Genomic DNA, 23,312 nt, shown 5'->3' on the forward strand with positions numbered 1-23,312 from the left:
CATTGTTAGTCCACACCTGTTGTTATGAAGTATGTGACAAATACAATTTGATTTGAGCATGTGTTGTGTGCTTAACCCTGGTGTTCTCTATCAGACAGTGAAGCAGGAGGGTCTTTCCAACTGGAAGCCAGCAAAACAAGGCTGAACATCACAGCTCTGGTGGCACTTATTAAAACATCACCACTCCTCCTTCCACAGAAATGACAAACGTCTGTACTACTCTCCAAAAACTCACCCTCTGTCTCTCCCCCCCTCTCGCTCCCTCACTCCATCTCACTCGTCCTCTCCATGCTTTCCACCCTCTCCCTCTCTTGGTCTACAGTGTCAGACCTGGCTCATTTTCTGTCTTTTCTCTTTTCCGTTTCTCCCCCTCTGGGCCAGGGAGGGATGTGTTGTTTTTCTGTCTCAAGGAGGCTGGGATGGAGGGCGGGATGTGGAGAGGAGGGGGTAGGCAGACACCTCCTGTGGGACAGACCGAAGGGGCCCTCTGAAGTCCTCGGGGGTGGGGGGGTGCTCGTCCCTCAACCATAGCCCCCCCCCTGCTCTTTCCAAACTCAACACACATTTTCCAGAGAAGGGAAGGGGGAAAAATATTTTGATTTAATACCAGCAAAAGCCTGCCAGTGTCCTTGTCGACATCATCTCCCAGGGAATAAAAGGAAGGAAGGTTTTTTAGATTTTTAAATAAGAAATGGCGGGCAGCCCCCCTGAGCCTGAACACAGGAGCACAAACAAACACAAGAGAGAGAATGATAGAGAGAGATTGTGTGTGTGTGTGTGTAGGGAAGAGGTGAAGAGAAGCAGCAGGGAGGAAGAGAGCAGAGCTAGTGAGAGCACTGGGACTCCCCTTCCTGCTGTATCTCACACATAAAGCACTTTCCAGCCACCCAGGACCTCAGTCAGCACCCCCCCCACACCAGAAGCCCCTGCCTCATCACACCCTCGGGGCCTCACAATTCCCCCTCCCAGAAGAACCGACAGAGTGAGGGAGGGAGAGAAGGAGGGCAGAGAGAGAGAGAGCACAGTTTAGATAAAGAACATTCAGCTCTCTTATCTCTCACTGCTGTAAAATAACATAATAAATATTCTCCTTCCTAATGTTGGGCTGACTCAAAGACTAGAGGCCAACATGCCACCATAATCAGTCAGTCACCATCCTCATACCGTGTTCTGTAATGGGTCCATTAAGCTGCTGCATCATCTCCAGGTACAGCCATACCAGTGACTCCATGGGTGTGACTATGGGTCTGCACTGCATGTAAAGAACATTGAAGTGGGTGCCATGCTTTAATCAAATGGAAACCTTAACAAATGATCTTGATTGCATTCACCATGACGCTATTTGGACCCATCAGGAACCCATCCCACTGCTGTGCTATAGGCCCTATGTGAATAGCTGGATAAAGCAGACTGGGAGGGAGGGAGGGAGGGAGGGCAGGGGCGTTGATTCAGTGCAGCTACTTTACCACCAAAACCTCAAACAGGATGTGAGACTGCTGGAGCCCCAGAGTCCTGTCTGCTCTAACATGCAGGCCTGGACATCAGCGTCCTGTGAAAAGCTCTCTCTCCCTCACGCCATATCTCCCTCTCTCATCCCCCTCTCCCTCGGAGCAGAACATTCTGGGCCATGTGGAATTGATATTATATATATTAAAGATTCTGATTCAGTGGGTAGTCTGGCGGTGGACCTGGAATGTGACATATAGAATCTAATCTGTGTCGCAGATCTGACAGCTGCCTGGCAGGCTGCACACTTCTGAATAACAAAGCGGATACCTGTTTGGACGGACGATGAATCCCAGTTCCCTGCAAACTCCGACGACTCGCCTTCTTCTACTGCTAGAGAGAGGGGGAGAGAGAGAGAAGAAGGAGAGAAAGACAAAAGAGAGGGATGCTTAGAAATACATACAGTATCTGTAGGACTACATAATTTGGTGGTTTATCTTAATCTACATGACAATGCCTTAAAAACACAAAAGGTAGACCTCAAAACAAGTGTTCAATCATTCATTAGCAGGGTGGTTGGGCGGGAGAAAACATCAAAGGTCCCCTCTCCCTGTCTGTCTACCCTGAGCGACTGGGAATGTGTTCTCCTTGTTTTGATGTCCTAATTTCAGAGGTGTGAGATATGTAACAACAGCAACCAGATCAGAACAGGAAGGTGTGATGAAGGTTTTCCTGGGCACTGCAGAGGAAGGAAGCGCCACTGGCACACAAACAGGAAATGGCAGTAGTCAGGAAACAATGAGGACCCCACCCTCTCCTTCCCCTCAACCCCATGGCCCAGGGTATGGGCCAACAACAGTTAGTAGAAGCCACGAAAACAACCTGACATGAATCAAAACTGTTTTCTTTATTAGCGAGAGGAGGTGGTAAAAAAGTCCCAGAGCTAGTACGTAGTAGACACTGAGTTTTTTTTTGTTAATGTGTGAATTCCCCACCTAAGTTTAAATAAAGTTGAGGGAAAATAAAATGCTTATTCCACACCAAAATACTAACAGACCCATTCCAGAAAAAATAACACACTCCTCTTAATGGTCTGAGTGTGCAGATTGGACCATGCAGTGGCCAGTCCATTTTCCCATCATGCTCTTGGTCTGTCCAGGCAGAACTCAGCAGGGTGGTCAGAGAGGACTCCTCACCAGACCAGTAACACTGTATTTCATATTCCCCAACAAAGCCAAGGGCAACAGACCCTGTTTTCCATTATTCAACCATCCCATGTTCATTTCATGAGTGCGATCCAGATATCCAGAGCTGGGACCAGTGTGTCGGCCAGACTCCAAGAGGACTGGCCTTGTTTCTGATGGCCTAGAGCTAAAACCCAGCAGGCTCCCAAGCCCCTGGAAGACTAGGGTCAACTCTGGTCCTGCACCATAACATCTCTCACTATTTCTCCTGATTTCTCTTTCTCTTCCCTGAGCTAGCCAGGACTCTGTCGAGAGAGAGAGAGTCTGAGCTGCCAAATGGCAGCGCTTCAGCTTGAGCAGTGTCTCTCAGTAGTACCTTTTCACCATTCATAGAGTATTCCCATAGTACTGAAGACTCAGAGTTACCTCTCTCTGGGTGTTTCTGAGGAGAGATCATTCTTCAGGCGTGTTTGGGGAAAACTGTGGGCTGGATCTGGACCAAGGTCCCATTAGGACTGTAGTCGGTACGGGCCCAGACTGCTCTTAGATCCTCCTAGAGGACATTTAGTGAACTCCAGGTGTTGTCTGCAGCCCATGGCTCATACATCAGGTGCTCGGGAGGGATTCAAGGCACTATTTGGACTGTCATATACAGGAATTATACTATTTGGGGGAAAAAATACAATTTGTCACGCCCAATGAGGCATTTTCTTAGGAACGAGGACACAGTCTAAACCCCACTGTGTCATAACACATGCTAGATCCAATACAAACGGCGGTCAAAGTCTACAGTCAGTTGATCTTCTTTAAATAGGTCTAGCCTGCAGTGGACCTGTTCATTCCTAGACACTGCTTTCCCAGCAGAGGAGGAAAAGCACTAAATTACACCCAATCAGGGCTCCCCTCATCCTCCATTTAGCGCTTCATTAGAGGGGGAATATTAAAGTGTAGTCAGGCAGAGAGGAGAGCAGAGCAGGGTAGAGGAGGTGAGATGGTTCTTTCTACAAACACAACTACCCAGTACTACTGCACTCAGCTAACCTGCAGGCAACAGCACACAGCAACCCCATCCACACACACACAACTGTACACACAGCTCCCAAGCTAAAACAAGTGAAGCTCGGGACACTACCAGGCTCCAGCCTCCCACACAGAGCTATAATGCACTGGGTGTGATGCAGAAAAACCGTCCATCTCTGATGGAAGCAGACAGGATCATTACCGGCTTTAAAAACCTAATTTAGAGATGGGGGAGATTACAGACACCTATTGATTGGTCTGGGCTTTCCTGGAATGATTTATCTACAAATGTTGCTAGATTATGTTTTCTAACCTTTATTTAGATTCCATAGATTCCATTCCACTACATTTGAGAATGCAGAAGGCAATCATTGGGATAGAGTTCAGAGGCAATGCAGATGCTCACACTATACACTGAACCATACACCGTCTTGTTGCTATGGAGAGGCAAGGTAAGGGACGAGGAAAAGGAGGGGAAGGCCAGTGCTGACGGACCGGGGTTTGGGGCTTGGCCCTTGAGATGTGGACACAGGACGGGATACAGATGTTTCCCGGAGAGATTGGTCCTGCGGGCGAGACCTAGCCCACATGACCAGAAACATACACTGAAAACAGCCCGCGGAGGATAGAGACAGACCTCACACCACGATCACCAGGCAGCCAAACAAAGCAAGAGAAACAGACAGAGAGAAAGAAAAAGAGAATGGGGAGATAAAGATAACGATCATTAGAAAGATATAAAAACACCATTCTAATAAAAGCGTGACCGTGGGGAATTGCTCGTCTTCATTAGCTGAGAGGATATATTTATTTATTTCCAGATGTCCTCCCCCTGCCTGCGTCCCATGTGTACAGAGCACTGTTCATGTGAACCCTGAAGCCAGCGGGAGGTAGAGAGAGAGAGAGTAGTGGAAAGGGAGACTGCTAAACAGAGGCAGAGAGAGTGGGAGTATGTAGCAGAGAAAGAATGTAAGGTAGGGGAAGTATATGCAGAGTACTACTTTATATACAGTAGGTCCCTCCCCTGTTTTTAAATTCCCTCAGAAGCTCTGTGACATCATCATTAACCTATAGTAAAACAGCCCTGTGAGGAACGGGGGGTCTAATGAATCCAACATGTTTCAGTAAGTTACCTTGGATACCCTCTGTTTCCTACTTACACTGACCAGCCTTTGCCAAAACACACACCGGGGCTGTGAGAGAAATGGGAAACCGATACCTAGAACTCAACAACCAGAATGGGATCCCTGTTTGCCCTCCTCCCCTCCCAGTCCACACACCACTGAGGTGTGGTTCAGCCCTTCTTTCACCAACTGGGACCATTTCCGCAAATCAGAACCTAAGTTACAGACTGGGTGTACTCAGTATTGGTGTTCCTCCCTGACCGTTCCACTATAACAGTCCCCTACCATCTCTTAACACCTGTCAGTATTATACTGAGAGTATGTGAGCCAGGTAGAGAAGGGTTAACTAAACACCTGAATGTTAACCAGAGTATCTGAGCCAGGTAGAGAAGGGTTAACTAAACACCTGAACGTTAACCAGAGTATCTGAGCCAGGTAGAGAAGGGTTAACTAAACACCTGAATGTTAACCAGAGTATCTGAGCCAGGTAGAGAAGGGTTAACTAAACACCTGCATGTTAACCAGAGTATCTGAGCCAGGTAGAGAAGGGTTAACTAAACACCTGAATGTTAACCAGAGTATCTGAGCCAGGTAGAGAAGGGTTAACTAAACACCTGCATGTTAACCAGAGTATCTGAGCCAGGTAGAGAAGGGTTAACTAAACACCTGCATGTTAACCAGAGTATCTGAGCCGGGTAGAGAAGGGTTAACAACTCCTAGCTCCCAGAGGGAGCACACTGTGTCTAGCAGCATCGCAGGGGCAGGCTCCTCTCCTACTCCCTCCCTCTTTAAACTATTATTTAAGAGATTGAAAAAAACAAAGCTCGACCCAATCCTTGACACAATTTATTTCTATATTATTGAAATTCCTCTGTTAATTGCTGCTCTGGCGGTGGGAGCGCGTGCTGCTATTTGCATTTCTGGGCCCTGTTAAGCTGTAACATCATGACACACCAGCGAATGTAGCTGGGGTAGCGTTGCTGTCGGCAACACAGCAATCAGCGTAGCAGCGAACAGCACGAGGGTAGAGATCAAACGAGACCACTCTCAACGACCTCACAAACAGCGAGCGTGAATTTACCCGACAAAAAGCCCCTGTGCCCATAAGGGGGATGGGAGAACAGCGCTGTGTCCCAAACGCGCCCTTTCTAAATGAGCCTTTTTATTTATCCAAGGAATGGTGCGTACGCTCCTCCACAGAACGCAAACAAGGTGCCAGGGACCTCGGAGCACACACCCAGACCCCCGATCAGACAAAGAACCTACCTCGCTCAGCCTCTTCATTCAACCCCAAACACACACAAACAACTGTGCTCCGGTCTACCCCAGGGAGGGCCTTGCATTGACAAAGAGACTGCTCAGGTACAGGCAGTAAAGACAGCCTGAGTCTGCAGCCATATCCTAGACCAGCGTTTCCCAAACTCTGTCCTCAGACCCAAACGGGTGCATGTTTTGGTTTTTACCCTAACACTACACAGCTGATTCAAATGATCAAAGCTTAATGTCTAGTTGATGAGTTGAATCAGCTGTGTAGCGCTAGGGCAAAAACCAAAAACGTGCACCCCTTGGGGTCCGAGGACAGAGTTTGGGAAATGCTGAGCTAGACCTTCTGTTAATACACTGTAGAACACAGGGCTAGTGCTAGACACATATAGAAAGAAAGGATAGAGAGACGAAAGGCTGCTACTTTATGCAGATTGGATAATGAACACTAACAGAAGGACATGTAAAGTGTGTGTGTGAGTGAGAGCTCTGCAGACCTAACCAGAGAGCGATCTCACCTGGGCCCAGCTCCACTGCAGCCGTCTGCAGGAGAGGTAGACACAGAATACCTAATGTGTGTGGAGCCGCTCCCCTGGCCAGGAGGGGCGGGCTGCACAGTCCTGCTGCTGGCCCCCGGCCATTCTGTCTGATTAAGTCTTCTACACTTAAGGGATAAAACCTTGCTCTCCCTATCTCCCACTGGAAGCCATTAGCAGCCCCCTATTTGCAGGTCCATGAGTGTGTGTGTGTGTGTTGTACAGAGCACGTGTGATTGTATGAATTTTTTAAATGCATCCGATAGTGTGTGTGAGTGTACAGCCCTGTGTGTGTATGTATGTGTACTAGTGTGTGTGTGTGTGGGTGTGTGTATACTAGAGTGTGTGTATGCATTTCTTTAAGAACAAAACTGCAGCCCTACACCCTGGGAGCCTACCCGGCAAGCAGCAGCAGTTTGTTACAGACCAGAGCAGAGCCCTGCTAGAGCCTGAGCCAGACCCCTTCATTAACATGAACTCTCACTGGATCCACAGGCCCACCGCCTCAGCCCTGCACCCTCCCATACCCCCTTGCCACAACATCACCCTCCCATACCCCCTTACCACAACACCCACCACACTGCATCACCCTGCACCCTGCACCCTCCCATTCCACCTTACCACAACATCATCCTGCACCCTCCCATACCCCCTTACCACAACATCATCCTGCACCCTCCCATACCCCCTTACCACAACACCCACTACATCATCCTGCACCCTCCCATACCCCTTATCACAACATCATCCTGCACCCTCCCATATCCCCTTACCACAACACCCACTACATCATCCTGCACCCTCCCATACCCCCTTACCACAACACCCACTACATCATCCTGCACCCTCCCATACCCCCTTACCACAACATCACCCTTCACCCTCCCATACCCCCTTAGCACAACACCCTGCACCCTCCCATACCACACACCCAATGGCGCAGTCCACAGCTAGACACACAATCAGGCCTCATGTACACGGAACACACACACACACACACACATCGTACCTGAATTTTGGCGGTTTGATCTCCGCACATAAGATGATCTCTTTTCACAGCTCTATACATTTAGAAAACAGAGAGAAGAGAACACATCCCTCATCTCATCCTTACATAAACATGAAAGAGGTGAAATCATTACAAAACTCCAGCGCGCTACTTCCTAGTTCTATTAGCCATGTACAACAGGAGCTGCTTGCTAGTTATATTAGCCATGTACAACAGGAGCTGCTTCCTAGTTCTATTAGCCATGTACAACAGGAGCTGCTTCCTAGTTCTATTAGCCATGTACAACAGGAGCTGCTTCCTAGTTCTATTAGCCATGTACAACAGGAGCTGCTTCCTAGTTCTATTAGCCATGTACAACAGGAGCTGCTTCCTAGTTCTATTAGCCATGTACAACAGGAATGGCTTGCTACTTCCTAGTTCTATTAGCCATGTACAACTTGAGCTGCTTCCTAGTTCTATTAGTCATGTACAACAGGAATGGCTTGCTACTTCCTAGTTCTATTAACCATGTACAACTTGAGCTGCTTCCTAGTTCTATTAGCCATGTACAACAGGAGCTATGTGCTACTTCCTAGTTCTATTAGCCATGTACAACAGGAGCTGTGTGCTACTTCCTAGTTCTATTAGCCATGTACAACAGGAGCTGCTTGCTACTTCCTAGTTCTATTAGCCATGTACAGCAGGAGCTGCTTCCTAGTTCTATTAGCCATGTACAACAGGAATGGCTTGCTACTTCCTAGTTCTACTAGCCATGTACAACTTGAGCTGCTTCCTAGTTCTATTAGTCATGTACAACAGGAATGGCTTGCTACTTCCTAGTTCTATTAGCCATGTACAACTTGAGCGGCTTCCTAGTTCTATTAGTCATGTACAACAGGAATGGCTTGCTACTTCCTAGTTCTATTAGCCATGTACAACTTGAGCTGCTTCCTAGTTCTATTAGCCATGTACAACAGGAGCTATGTGCTACTTCCTAGTTCTATTAGCCATGTACAACAGGAGCTGCTTCCTAGTTCTATTAGCCATGTACAACAGGAGCTGTGTGCTACTTCCTAGTTCTATTAGCCATGTACAACAGGAGCTGCTTGCTACTTCCTAGCTCTATTAGCCATGTACAACAGGAGCTGTGTGCTACTTCCTAGTTCTATTAGCCATGTACAACAGGAGCTGCTTCCTAGTTCTATTAGCCATGTACAACAGGAGCTGTGTGCTACTTCCTAGTTCTATTAGCCATGTACAACAGGAGCTGCTTGCTACTTCCTAGCTCTATTAGCCATGTACAACAGGAGCTGTGTGCTACTTCCTAGTTCTATTAGCCATGTACAACAGGAGCTGTGTGCTACTTCCTAGTTCTATTAGCCATGTACAACAGGAGCTGTGTGCTACTTCCTAGTTATATTAGCCATGTACACCAGGAGCTGTGTGCTACTTCCTAGTTCTATTAGCCATGTACAACAGGAGCTGCTTCCTAGTTCTATTAGCCATGTACAACAGGAGCTGCTTCCTAGTTCTATTAGCCATGTACAACTTGAGCTGCTTCCTAGTTCTATTAGCCATGTACAACAGGAGCTGCTTCCTAGTTCTATTAGCCATGTACAACAGGAGCTGTGTGCTACTTCCTAGTTCTATTAGCCATGTACAACAGGAGCTGTGTGCTACTTCCTAGTTCTATTAGCCATGTACAACAGGAGCTGCTTCCTAGTTCTATTAGCCATGTACAACAGGAGCTGCTTCCTAGTTCTATTAGCCATGTACAACAGGAGCTGCTTCCTAGTTCTATTAGCCATGTACAACAGGAGCTGTGTGCTACTTCCTAGTTCTATTAGCCATGTACAACAGGAGCTGCTTGCTACTTCCTAGTTCTATTATCCATGTACCATAGGAGCTGCTTGCTAGTTCTATTAGTCATGTACAACAGGAGCTGTGTGCTACTTCCTAGTTCTATTAGCCATGTACAACAGGAGCTGCTTGCTACTTCCTAGTTCTATTAGCCATGTACAACAGGAGCTATGTGTTACTTCCTAGTTCTATTAGCCATGTACAACAGGAGCTGCTTGCTACTTCCTAGTTCTATTAGCCATGTACAACAGGACCTGTTCTCTTTTAAAAGCTTTTGGGTGTTCACTTCTCTCCAACTCACATACTGCACAGGGTCACACTTATAGCATGCATCCTGAACAAACCCCAGACAGACTGAACAGTAACATCTATGGGCTGCCTGACTATTTAGAATGGCTGATTACTGTCCTTTTTACTGATGGTGCACTTGTGTCTTTTCAAACCAAATGGTCCTCTACCACCACACAGACACACCTCTGAGCTACAGGTGCAGCCAATGGCTTTTACGCAGACACACCTCTGAGCTATAGGTACAGCCAATGGCTTTTACGCAGACACACCTCTCAGCTACAGGTACAGCCAATGGCTTTTACACAGACACAGCAGAGGGAAAGACAACGAGTCTTGGGTTTCAAGATAATTAATAAAAGATAAAAGCCTGGCTTGTTCTGCATGGCTTAATGGATTTTAATAGCTGGGAGAATGATGGGGACACGCACAGTGCAGTCTGCATGTGATGGACCAAACCCCCCCTAGGGAGCAAGCAATACTACTGACGACACCCATCTCCTCACACTCACAGCCCTGCTCACATGATCTGACACACACTCTCTCCCTCTCTCTCTCATTTTCCTACACACGCATTCACTCATGAGAGACTCATCCACTCGGTCTGTCTCATCCTCTCATATACATTCATACATACGAACACAGTTGGGGATTAGGGCTTGGTGTTAGACCGTGTTCACTCTTGCGGCTCACTACATCGTGCGCAAACACACAAAGACACGCGACTGGAATACAAGAGGATTCCTCTGCCAGTGAAGAGAGCTGAACATCATTGTAGTCTTGACTAGAAGGCCAGCAACCAGGGCCGTCTGCAGCTAGACACACTGACTGGCACGTTGAGACTAACACAGGGGAGGACTAAACCAACTCACCACTAACAGCAAGACAACAACAATGTAGTCATAACTGAGAAAACAACAAGCCATTAAAAACTAATATCTACACAGCTATAAGTCATTCATCAAAGTGATGGCAGTGTAGAGCTGAGTGCTGCAGTCAATCTGCATCTCTATCCTCCCTCTCCTCACCCCCACTGCAGCTAAAGCTTCACCACAACGCATGCAGGGCCCCATTGTCTGCCCTGCCATTCCCCACCAAACGACAACGTGGGCACAATGGCAGGGATGGCAATTCCCAGGGTGCTCCTCTGCGCTAGCTGTGTTCACAGAGGAAGTTTGGACAGAGGGGGCTGAGAGGGGCCTGCAGGGGCTCTTATCACTGCACCGGGTCACTCTGGCCAATCACACGCTGGCTACAGGCCCAAGAGAGCGGGGGCCTGGAATTTCCTGCTGGACAGGACACAGGCACATAGATCCAACGCCCCCATCCAACCCCCACCCCTGTCCCTACCTCCTCCCCCTCGGATCCTGGGGGGCTCTCCCATTGGCTGGCTGCAGTGTCCCTCTGGTCGCCGCCGCTCTGCCACTGGCCAAGCGTGATGCCAATCTGCAGCCCAAGCCATCCCCCGGGGAACTCTAACTTCAATGGTCTGTCCTCCAAGCCACCACCATGGGACAGCGACAGAAGCTGATTAACCAAATACTTTTATCAGCACTGAAACCGCTCTGCTGCACAAAACAGCCTTAAAAACACAAACCACCACCACTGGCCAGAAAAGCACAAATGGGTAAAGGGGGAAAACAGCAGAGAGCTTAGATGGCACAGAGAAAAAAAACACAAAGCTTGACGGGGCCCACAGCTCTGCCTCCCTCACTGAGGGCATTGCTGCTCCAAAATCCCCCACCCCCCCTCACTAGCCCCCTCCTGTAACCAAACACCCCCCTCTCACCCCCGCCTCTACAGGAGCATGGGTTTAGAGGCTGGAGAATGTTGGAGGACTAGAGGACAAGCGAGAATGGAGAGAGCTGGAGAGAGGATGGAGGATAGGAGTGGAAGAGCAGAGGATGGAGGATAGGAGTGGAAGAGCAGAGGATGGAGGATAGGAGTGGAAGAGCAGAGGATGGAGGATAGGAGTGGAAGAGCAGAGGATGGAGGATAGGAGTGGAAGAGCAGAGGATGGAGGATAGGAGTGGAAGAGCAGAGGATGGAGGATAGGAGTGGAAGAGCAGAGGATGGAGGATAGGAGTGGAAGAGCAGAGGATGGAAGATAGGAGTGGAAGAGCAGAGGATGGAGGATAGGAGTGGAAGAGCAGAGGATGGAGGATAGGAGAGGAAGAGCAGAGGATGGAGGATAGGAGTGGAAGAGCAGAGGATGGAGGATAGGAGTGGAAGAGCAGAGGATGGAGGATAGGAGTGGAAGAGCAGAGGATGGAGGATAGGAGTAGAAGAGCAGAGGATGGAGGATAGGAGTGGAAGAGCAGAGGATGGAGGATAGGAGTGGAAGAGCAGAGGATGGAGGATAGGATTGTGGGTGGATGACTAGCAGCGGTCGTGGGTTTTCAGGTTCGGTCTTCTCAGGCAGCTCTTGGCTGATGCCCTGGGGAGAACTTGGCTAGTCTGAGCCAAGCAGAGCTCTGTGAAGCGCACACCGTCTCCCTGGCTTGATCACTCACTCTCTCTTTCTCTTGCCTGGAGCATCGAAGCAACAGCACCCACGCCAAGACTCAGCCTTAGCCCCAGCTCTACAACCAGAGGAGCACTGGCAGAACCAACCCCAGACACAACCAAAAAGAAAAGGCCTTTATCTGGTGGAACGAGTCAATGGAGGAGCAGAATGCCCGACTGGCGTATTACATTCCACCACAAAGCAGAGTTCCACACCAGAACAGGATCCACCTGGCTGGTCTCCAAACAACACCAGAGCAGCAGAGATGAGGGGTATCAGGTGTGGAAGGCTCTGATCACTCTCTTTAGCCTGGATCAAACAGACACACATGCACTGAAGACGTTCTGTTCAAACAGGGTCGTAAATCAGGGTCAAGTAAGAGCTGGGACACTGGTGACTCAGTGGAAGGGAGAAAAGGGGCAAATGGAAGACAGTTTCCTTTAGATAGGCCAATTATGTTTACACTCACAGGATAGGTCCCGTGTCTTCACAAAGCTGTGGTTTTATCACACACACACACACACACACACACACCTCCTCCCCTTTGTACACATGTCACACTCCTGACTGTGCTGTGTTTCTCACTCTTGTCGTCAGCAGGCATTTCCTGAAGAAAGCCCTGGGTGCTGTGTCAACTCTCCCCATTCCTTTTGATTCTGCACCGTCTGCGCCTGCCTGAGCCTGCCTGTTCTACCTTTGTCTCAGGGAGCTAAGGAATCCACACACTCAGCTTCAGAAACAGCGCCAAGAGCTTATCAGCCGACAACAAATCCACCCTTCTCAACACCAAGAGAAACACTCAGCTTTATATGTATACACACACACACACACACACACACACACACACACACCTACCTGTCTCCACTATGTTAGAGAGTAGACAACACAGTGGAAGATTAAAGGGCCTCTCAGATCTCCAATGTGGTTTTTCATCCTTCTCAACTGTCAGAGCAGAGAGGGAAATGATTTCAATATACCTCCAGCTTGTACATAAAACACCAGAGAGAGGAAGAGAAAGAATGTAGGAGGGAGGGAGGGAACGGGGGATAGAAAAGAGGAATAGGAGCATTTGTGAAGAGAAAAGCAGACATGATTAAATCACAAGGGCTGCCTCCCCGCTGTCATTGAGTGTGACACAGGTTCACAACAGGAACACACTGGGGGTGGGGTGACGAGGTAATCATGTTCCAAACGCTCCGCCATGATGCCATCAAAAGGGGACGGGACAGAGAAAGAGACAGACTTCTGTCCCTCCTCCCCACCCCCACCCTAAAAAGCCAGCATTTGACTGGTGACCTAGGAGGAGGAGGAAGGCCTCTCTGGATTAGAGACCCTCAGGAGACCCTCCAGGAATAGAAGTGCTGCACAGAGCTACACCACCACTGTACCCAACTCACAGCCGCATGTACAGATAGAGACCCGCTCATATAGACATGCACAGAGACAGGGAGAGACATACACATGCAGACAGACACATTCACAGGGGAAACACAGCCACACAGGGAAACACACATACATGCAAAGACACAGGCACACATGCACTTAGGCTGCGTATACACAGGCAGCCCAATTCTGATCTTTTTACACCTATTGGTATTTTGACCAATCAGATCAGCTCTTTTGTTTATAAAATGTGCAAAATATCAGAATTGGGCTGCCTGTGTAAACGCAGCCTTAGGGAGGTATACACATATTTACCGATTCAGACACACACACACTGACAATGGCATCAGACTCAGAGAGGACCCGGGGCAGCTTGGGAGAGAGAGAGAGGCAGAATGGGGACCCTTAATTGCCTTACCCTGTAGTACAGTCTGGGGAGTGCTTTTTGACTTGAGATTCCAATTTCACACTAAGGCATTATTTAGTTTGATACAGACTTGATTAGGCATTACAGCATGCCCCTTTTTCTGGAGGAGCTTTGTGGCTCTCAAATCACTGGAGGAGAGATTAACTCTACAGTCACGCTCCTTCTGAGACCCACAGCCTCACACAGCCTGCCTGCTTGGTGCGACAGGAGAGGGTTCCTCTTATCCTAAACACTAACACATTCAACTTTTACTAGTCACCAGTCAGTCTCCTCAATCACTGCCACTAACTTTAGTAGAGCTTTATAAAATCTGTTTTGTTTGTACACTGTGCACCAGCCAGAGACCGTTGTTTGATTAGCAATATAGTGCAGAGTTTGCAAAACAAATGGCCACTGGATTGGTGCAAATAATCATGATATCATTCTGCCAGGTAGGCATTGGCTACTTTGTAGTTAACATGTAATTGAGAAGGTTTTTGGTAACCTTTCCATCTACCAGAAGACAGTTGTCTTCCCTGCGGCTCAGTTGGTAGAGCATGGTGTTTGCAACACCAGGGTTGTGGGTTCAATTCCCACGGGGGGCCAGTACAAAAAAAATGCATGAAATGAAATGTATGCATTCACTACTGTAAGTTGCTCTGGATAAGAGTGTCTGCTAAATAACTAAAATGTCATGTAAAAATGTCATGACATCAGCATCATCGCTAAGTGGTAGACAAACGTGCACACACATACAGGGGCAAACTCTTCAGAAAGTTGAAGGAAAATACAAATCACTGATGCATTTTGTCTTACAGTAATCTTGGGCAAATGAATGCGTTTTCTAATAAATTCAATACATTTAGTTGATTTCCTACAGTTGAATTCCATTTTAATGTCTGGACACCGTGAGTCCTACTATAGCCAGACGGACCGTGCTGAGAAAGGGAACATTTTACGGATGAAGTTGAGGTGAAGATGCATGACTATGGAAACCCCTAATAGCTTCCAACTAGTCCTTCACTGTAGAAGCTGAGCAGGGCATTACCATGGACATGGTGATGCAGGGCACCACTCTAATCCAGCCTCCTCTGCCCTCCCAATGTATGTTCGGGGAAGAGGAGAGGATGGTCCCTGGACTGCACATCAACACGGCTGGACCAGGGCTAGACTCTACATTTTTAAAGCAGAGATCCATCGACCAACACAGGGGCCCCACAGAACACAGCAATATCCTCTCACCCGCACTCCTATTCTCTTTCTGCAGACTCTCACTCTGTCTCTCAGCCCCTGTTTGATGGTGACATAAAGGATTTATTAGGGGATAGAAAAATGAAGAAAAAAAAATACTGATTTTATATATATTTTAAGACTTTTCTTCTCTTTCAACTCCTTCCTACACACACACACACACACACACACACACACACACACACACACACACACACACACACACACATACATCTTTGCGTAGTCTGAGTGATGGACTCAAAAGCCTCAGACGGTCTACTCAGACTGTTGCCCTTAGTGGCACTCACAGACAGAGATGGTTTCAGTGGACAATGTTGGACAGCTAGACTACTCTTGTTGTTTGGCTGGTGGGTCGGCACAATCCTCATTAGACTACAAGCTAAACTTCCCCCTGGAAAGACTACTTCTTAAAGACAAACACATCTCTATCTCTCACACATCTGCACCTCGTTCCCACACCCACCTCTATTCTCCAGTGGCTTCCAGTCGCTCATGGCATTGGAGGTAGAACAATACAGAGCTGTGACTGGGAGCTGGAAGCAGAGGCCTTCCTTCTCACATCTCAACATATGGACTCTGTTTCCGGCCATCAACGCATCAATTCACACGGACCCTAATTCTAACCCTAACACCTAAGCCCAAAATAGCCTTTTTCCTTGTGGGGACCAAACAAAATGTCCCCACATGTCAGAATTGTCCTTGTTTTACTATCCTTGTGAAGACTTCTTGTCCCCACATGGATAGCAAAACCAAAAACATACACACAACTTCCCCGATTTAGATTGTTTCATTTGAACTTCAATAGGAAAATTACAAGAAGTGTGAGAAAGGAGGGAGGCCTTTTCACCCTCTCTCTCATGGGAACACTATCTGTAAGTAGCTCACCATCCAACAATGTGTGTGTGAAGTGAAAATGCACCACGGACAAGACTAACAGCAAATGAAAACATGTCAGATGTGTGCATGCTTTGTAAATGTCATTTTTGCGCTGAAATCGAGAGCGACATTAATAGCGTCTTCCCCCCTCCTCACCCTGCTCTTTGCAAGGCATATTATTCTGGCCTCTGTAGGGGGTGCTCGCCTTTTGACAGAGGAATTGAATTAAAATAAATCTGAAAAACACAAGTGACTTCATAATCAAAGACTAGCCATTCTCCGAGGTTGCGAGGCCAGCATAAAGGAAGGCTACAATAAGGGCTAATTCTGTCTGAGCTAAATACTAATGTGTGATACGAGGTTCTAGGCAAGTGTCTAGCCTGGGATAGAGAGAGGCTGCTTCACAGCTTAAATCAATTTGGAAATGACATTGCAAGCTGTATCAAGGCTCTATACTGCAAAACACAGAGCAGCGCTTTTCTCAAAACACAAATCTCCTTAGTATCCTATTGAAGCTCAAAAGACTAGAAACTGTTGCAGATGGGGATATTTGACGATATTACATATCGTTTTAACAACATCGCAATATTATTTTGCGCTAGCCGCACCAACACACCAGTATTTTTCATTCATAGCTTTTAAAATAGGGAGCCAATTTGTTTTCATGACTGATCAAAACTCGTTTGCTCTTGTCCTGCAGCAGACATATGGAGAGCAATATGTTTGGAACATTGAATTGCAATAAAATCATAGTATCGAATCACAATGCATATAGAATCGTGAGAATATAATTCCCACACCTAACTATCATGATAATATCATATTGTGAGGGCTCTGGCAATTCCTAGCCATACTTTTAACCATGACTTTATTCGGGTTTTACAATAACGTCTGTGGCATGGTGCAGCACTTTCATGCTGGTAGATGCAAACATGTAGCGTAGGCTTAAAAGCCCAAGCAACAAGACCAAGACAAATATTGGACCACTGAAAAACATTTCAAAGAATAGGATATGATATGCTTCTGTTTCAAAAATATTTTAACATTCTCATACAAATTTTTCAGCATTTATTTATCTGTATGTATATTATTTTACTGCTCTGGGGTTATAATTATTGCTAGGATAACCTTATTTACTATTATGTATTCATTTTGCATTCAGTCTGCACAGAACACCGGAAGAATTATTACTGAATTATTACAGTGGATTATTGGAATGGGTTAATTAATCCCGTAAAGGATGGGTTGCCAACTGACGATTTGACACGAATATAAATGTCATTCATTCATGTAAAATACTTTGCTAATCATTACTAAAATATAATAATATATGTAATTACCACTTTACACTAGGATGATGTGAGAGTTCTGTTTCTTCATCTTCTTCCTGAATGTACTTGATGTTTTGTGATTCAAAGAGCTATTTAATAACCCAACACAGCGAATGTATACACACAGCCCAGGGCACTCAATCCATTGGAGTAATTTCTCTCGGTTTTTAACTCCACACGTTTTTCAGAGGAAAGTTTCCAGGCGCAGTGGAATCAATAGGTTGAGCAGAAGGAAGCTATTGGAGGATTTTTCCTGGTGCGTGGGCACAGTAAGTCTCCCATCTCCCACCCAGGACTGTTCCAGTTGCCTCCCCCTGCAGCTCTGAGACCCATACTAGCCCTGGAAGGAGCCCGGGACCCAAGCAGGATCCATTATCCAGGGCCTGGCCAGCAGGAGGCCTAGCAACTCCTGGCAAGAGGTAAAAATCGTATTCAATTTATTCGTCACATGCTTGGTAAACAACAGGTGTGGACTAACAGTGAAATGGTTACTGATGGGCCCTTCCCAACAATGAAAAGAGAAATAATAGAAAAGTAAAACACGTAATACACAAGGCAGGCTGCAGGGGTCAGTAGGGGTCAGCAGGGGTCAGCAGGGGTCAACACAGGACCAAAGCTCTTCATTAATGACTTCAGCATCAGGCCCTCTCCTCTCCCCTCCCCAACAACCACCCTTTAATCATCAGAGCTGGGACGAGGAGCCTTCCAAGCGAGTAGCTTCTCAATAAATATATGCATCAGCCAGGTGTGGCGAAGGTGCTTAATTGCCCCCTTTGCTTATGTTTAATATTACAGCCTACGGAGAAAAACTGTGGGGTCGAGGAGCAGCTGCCTAGAGAAAGGAGCATGAACACAGCCTCACGGACATCATGGCGGGCCAAGGAGACAGAGGAGATGAGAGGAGAGCAGGAAGAAGAGAGGTGACAAAGAAGGAAAGGGTTAAAAGTAGGAGGAAACTGAACAGGAAGAAATAAAGAGGGAAATGAACATGAAGACCTGTGCCTACGCTGTTGGACCAGACAAACAGCAGTGTTCTGCTGGTGCTGATCTGGCTCTTGTAGCTATCCTCCAGAAGGTTCACGGTTCTGGCCTTCTCTCTCTGAGGTCAAAGCAGAGCTGGGTCACAGCCCTCTGCCCACACTGGAGACACTGCACTGACATTTACACACAAAACCCATTAGCACACTCACTCACTCACTAAACCACTCACAGGCACACAAAGAGCTGCGCTTGACATATCCCATTTACGGAGCCTGCACCTTGCTCAGGCGTTTAGGCTGGTTAACTCTGGGTGTCTGCCACAGATCAGCCTGGTTCAACATCAAACAACAGGTGGGCCATTCCAAACGCCCTCAGGTTAACATTGCACAATATTTGACTGTTCTAAATATTTTAAAAAGAACAGCACACGACAGTGAAACAAACGAACAAATCCTACATCTACTCCCGCACTTGGCTTGTAGGGTAGAGAGAGTATTGGCTGTTCTGAGGCTACGGTCCTGTACACATCATTTGCACAGGAAGGAGCAGATTAGGAACAAAACTTTCTGAAAGCATTGTTCCAACACATTTTAATCCGCCCAATGCAGCAGCACAATCAGAGTTTGAGAGCGAGGGACCTAGGAGAGGACAGACTCCACAGGGAGGTACTGGTGGGGGAGCTGTGGTTGGCAGGCTAGAGGGGTGAGGGTGGGGGGGTTCAGGGGGGGGGGTTCAGGGGGAGCAGTGGAGAGGGAACCAACCACACAAACATAATTAACAGCAAAAGTCACCCCGGCGTCGCTGGCTCTTTAGAAAGGAAGCGCGGAGCGGAGAGGGTCCTGAGCGGGCAGCGGTTACGGCCCAGTAAGTCCAGAGTGCTGATAAACCCTGGTGCTAAGCCGGTACAATGGCACAGCCTACGACTGAGCTCTTCCATTAAGACAGATCCTTCCATACACACTAGCAGGCAGGCTGCTGATAAGGAGTTGTCAATGGCAGACACACTGGCCGCAAGGGAGCTCACCCTGCCTGGGCACACACATCTCCACACCAGTAGGGATCGCTGTAGAGTAAGACTACTCTACACTACGGGAAGGAAGTTCCTTCCTGTAGAGCATCTTGACTGGCTGCATCACCGCTTGGTTTGGCAACTGCTTGGCATCCTACCGCACGGCCCTTCAGAGGGTAGTGCATACGGCCCAGTACATCACTGGGGTCGAACTCCCTGCCATCCAGGACCTCTATACCAGGCGGTGTCAGAGGAAGGCCCTACTAAAAATTGTCATTGACTACTGCCACCCAAGTCATAGACTGTTCACTCTGCTACTGCCTGCCAAGTCTGACCAAAAGGCACCTGAACAGCTTCTACCCCCAAACCATAAGACGGCTGAACAGTTAATAAAAATGGCTACCCGGACAATTTACTTTGAACCTCTTTTTTATTTATCTTAATTGTTTTGAGTCCATTGCACTGGCTATATGCGCACTCACTAGACTCCACCCACACACTAATACTACACTAACGATCCAACACACACACACACACTTTACATACGCTGCTGCTACACTGTTTATTATACGTCCTGATTGCCTAGTCACTATTACCCCTACCCACATGAACATACTGTATTACCTCAATTAACTCGTACCCCTGCGCATTCACTCTTTACTGGTACTCCTTGTATATAGCCTCGTTATTGTTTTTATTGTGTTACCATTTCCTTTTTTTAATTTAGAAAATATTTGTCTTACTTTTTAACTGCATTGTTGGGAAGGGCTCATAAGTAAGCATTTCACTGTAAAGTCTACACCTGATGTATTCAGTGCCTGTGACCAATAACATTTTATTTTGAAGGAAGGAAGAATCAGATCCATCCCTGACAATATCTTTAAAATAACCGACCGATTCTAAAGCAACGTTTAATATAAGTATCAGACCACTATAAGCAGTTGATTCCATTTCCTATTTCAATGACTCATGTAACTGAAGAGCACTGTACCTTTAAAAAAGCCCCCCTTTCCCATCTTGAAAAATGTGCAAAATCCATATAATATTGTGCAAACCAATAAGCTCTATATAAAAATAGACGACCGCTGTGGCTGAACAATGACCAATTACTTTTTTGGTCATATCAAAATACAAGACAAAAATCGCTCTCCCTGCTGTGTAGTCAATGAACATTTTACAAAGGCTTAGAAAAATCTATTTTGTGGTTCAGCTACCATTAATACAGGGCAACAGTCTTCTATACTCACAGATTGAAAAAACTATTGCTAAAAGACATTTCATGCATGCCTGCCTGCTGCTAGTAAACACAAAGGCACATAAAAGTGTAATATCACTGTGTGTATAATGTGAAAGAGACAAACCGGACTTTCTTGCTTTATTTTTCCCTCTTACGCGCGCGCGCGCGCACACACACACGAGAATAAAGACCGGGGAGCAGGCTCTCATCACTCAATCGGCCCTGTGGCATCTCACTTCACTGTTTTATAACAGCCTGTTGACCAATGAAACGTTGGCTGTGCTACCAAAAGCCAAGGTGACAATAAAAAGGCCATTTAATGTTAAAATAGATGGTTTTAGGAAGGCAGAGAGTGGGGTAGAGGGATGCCAGGGATATGCTTCACACACACACCCTTCCTGAAAAACGAATCCACATCAATCCATAACAATATGCAGCAGTAACACTTTCAATGAGATGATCGCCTGTATATAATTAACTGTAATTACTTGAGTACCAGCATTGTTTTTACAGGGTGCTCAATAGCTTTGTAATTGCATAGTTTGTGTTATAACAACATTTTTGTGTGTATAACAAAAAACACTCAAATCTATTGCTATGCAATTACTGAAGTGCATGTCACATGTTAATACAATGTTACTACTTAGGTAATTACAGTGTTAGTACAAAGGTGTACAAGCAACGGAATAATCTAACCATAATGTAGATTGAGAGGCGATTTAACTGCACAAATAATACAATTAAGTAAACTCGATTATGTCAACATAAAACTGGCACACAAAATGAATATCTACACTACAGAATCTACAGAAGAGAGACATTACAATCTCAGCCAAGTGGAGCTAAATAAATAGATTAAGATGTTTGAAGATTTTACTGCAATTTAGAAAAAGGTTGAATTGATAGGGGAAGCTGGTGTAAACAGTAGTACTGGTGGAATCTGCGTGGAAAGAAGGGGGAAAGCAGAGGGGAGGTGGAGCCCTAGACAAGCCTGGTTCCAACGGCTCCTTCACCCCCATCCCAGGTTAAAGGTCCCATTTGATTTGATTGACTAAACAACACTGTGGAAAATAAATAAGTGCTCTCTCGCTCCCTGGATGTCATGTGCACTCATTCCCGCTTAATGTCCTGTAAATGAAGAGGATTTATTAATGTGTAATTAAGTAATAATCATCACTACATAATGCATGAAATACTCATGGGGACGGTAGAGATATGAAACAGAAATACCCCGGCCAGGCACTCTACGCAAAGACACACATTAAAAAGGGATTAATCGGGAGAAATAATATTTTGATAAGAACCGCTCGCTCCCGTCTCCCCCCTCCCCATTAGTAAAAGAGCCAATCATAGCTATTAATGCAACCTCAATTAGCCATCTACAATTAGGATAGAAACCCCCCCACCACAAACTACTGATGATAACAAGGATTGGTGGTTTCCTCAAATCCTTTTTCATCATAGCCGTTGACTGTCTGTGTGTAGCAAAAGAGGAATACATACGAGTCTCAATGTGTTGTTTGTCACTTTAATAAATGTTTACATACTGTTTTACTCATCTCATATGTATATACTGTATTCTATTCTACTGTATTTTAGTCATTGCCACTCCGACATTGCTCAATCTAATATTTATATATTTCTTAATTCCAATCTTTTACGTTTAGATTTGTGTGTATTGTTGTGAATTGTTAGACACTACTGCATGTTGGAGCTAGGAACACAAGCATTTCGCTACACTCGCAATAACATCTGCTAAATATGTGTATGTGACCAATAAAATGTGATTTGAGCATTGACAGGCACTCGTAGGAGTTGGGTGAGCATGTGAGAAACAAGAGGACACGAAAGACACAAATAATCCCTGGTGCATGCCCTGTACCACTGATGCTCACTCAGAATTTCAGAATATGCCAGTTAGTGGGAAAGGTGTTGTGGGGCGATAGCAACAGAACACATCTTAGATACACATAGATCTGGCCTCTGGCTGCTGTGCATCACTGACTAAGCACAAGCGTTGTTTATTCAAAGCCACAAGCTGCCACTGCCAAACATACACACTCAGGAAACAAAACAGTACAAAGACTAGCTTTCTTTATGCAGAGAAATTGGGATTTGTTTTCACATGACATATAGTACATGTACAGGTAACTGTCAAAATAAAGGAAACAGCAACCGCATCTTAACAGGGCGTTGTGCCACCACGAGCTGCCAGAACAGCTTCAATGCGGCTTGGCATAGGGTCTACAAGTGTCTGGAATTCTATTGAAGAAACGCAACACCATTCTACCACAAGAAATTCCATAATTTGGTGTTTTGTTGATGTGGTGGAAAACGCTGTCTCAGACACCACTTCAGATTCTCCCATAAAAGTTTTCACTTGTGTTGAGATCTGGTGATTGACACACACACCCACTATGCTCCTTTGAGACCCCTCTTGAGATCTTTTATTCTAGCCATGGCAGCTGAAATAACGGGAAACTGGGCATTTTTATACACGACCCTAAGCATGATGGGATGTTAATTGCTTAATTGATTCAGGAACCACACATGTGTGGAAGCACCTGCCTTCAATATACTTTGTATCCCTGATTTACTCAAGTGTTTACTTTATTTTGGGAGT

At 46.3% G+C, this 23,312-nt stretch overlaps 1 protein-coding gene across 3 annotated transcripts in view; it reads right to left on the reverse strand.

Annotated features, from left to right (window-relative positions):
• znf423 (zinc finger protein 423) overlaps positions 1–23,312 on the reverse strand; it is a 140,927-nt gene that overhangs the window by 115,593 nt on the left and 2,022 nt on the right. For 2 of the 3 annotated variants that reach the window (XM_029757785.1, XM_029757787.1), the window contains exon 2: positions 1,777–1,839. In XM_029757785.1, coding sequence (XP_029613645.1) covers positions 1,777–1,839 — 63 coding nt within the window. The remainder of the gene's footprint in view (positions 1–1,776; positions 1,840–23,312) is intronic. The other variant, XM_029757786.1, reaches the window with a different exon arrangement.

This window comes from Salmo trutta, chromosome 7, assembly GCF_901001165.1.
Source record: "Salmo trutta chromosome 7, fSalTru1.1, whole genome shotgun sequence".
In the NCBI taxonomy this organism is placed as follows: domain Eukaryota; kingdom Metazoa; phylum Chordata; class Actinopteri; order Salmoniformes; family Salmonidae; genus Salmo; species Salmo trutta.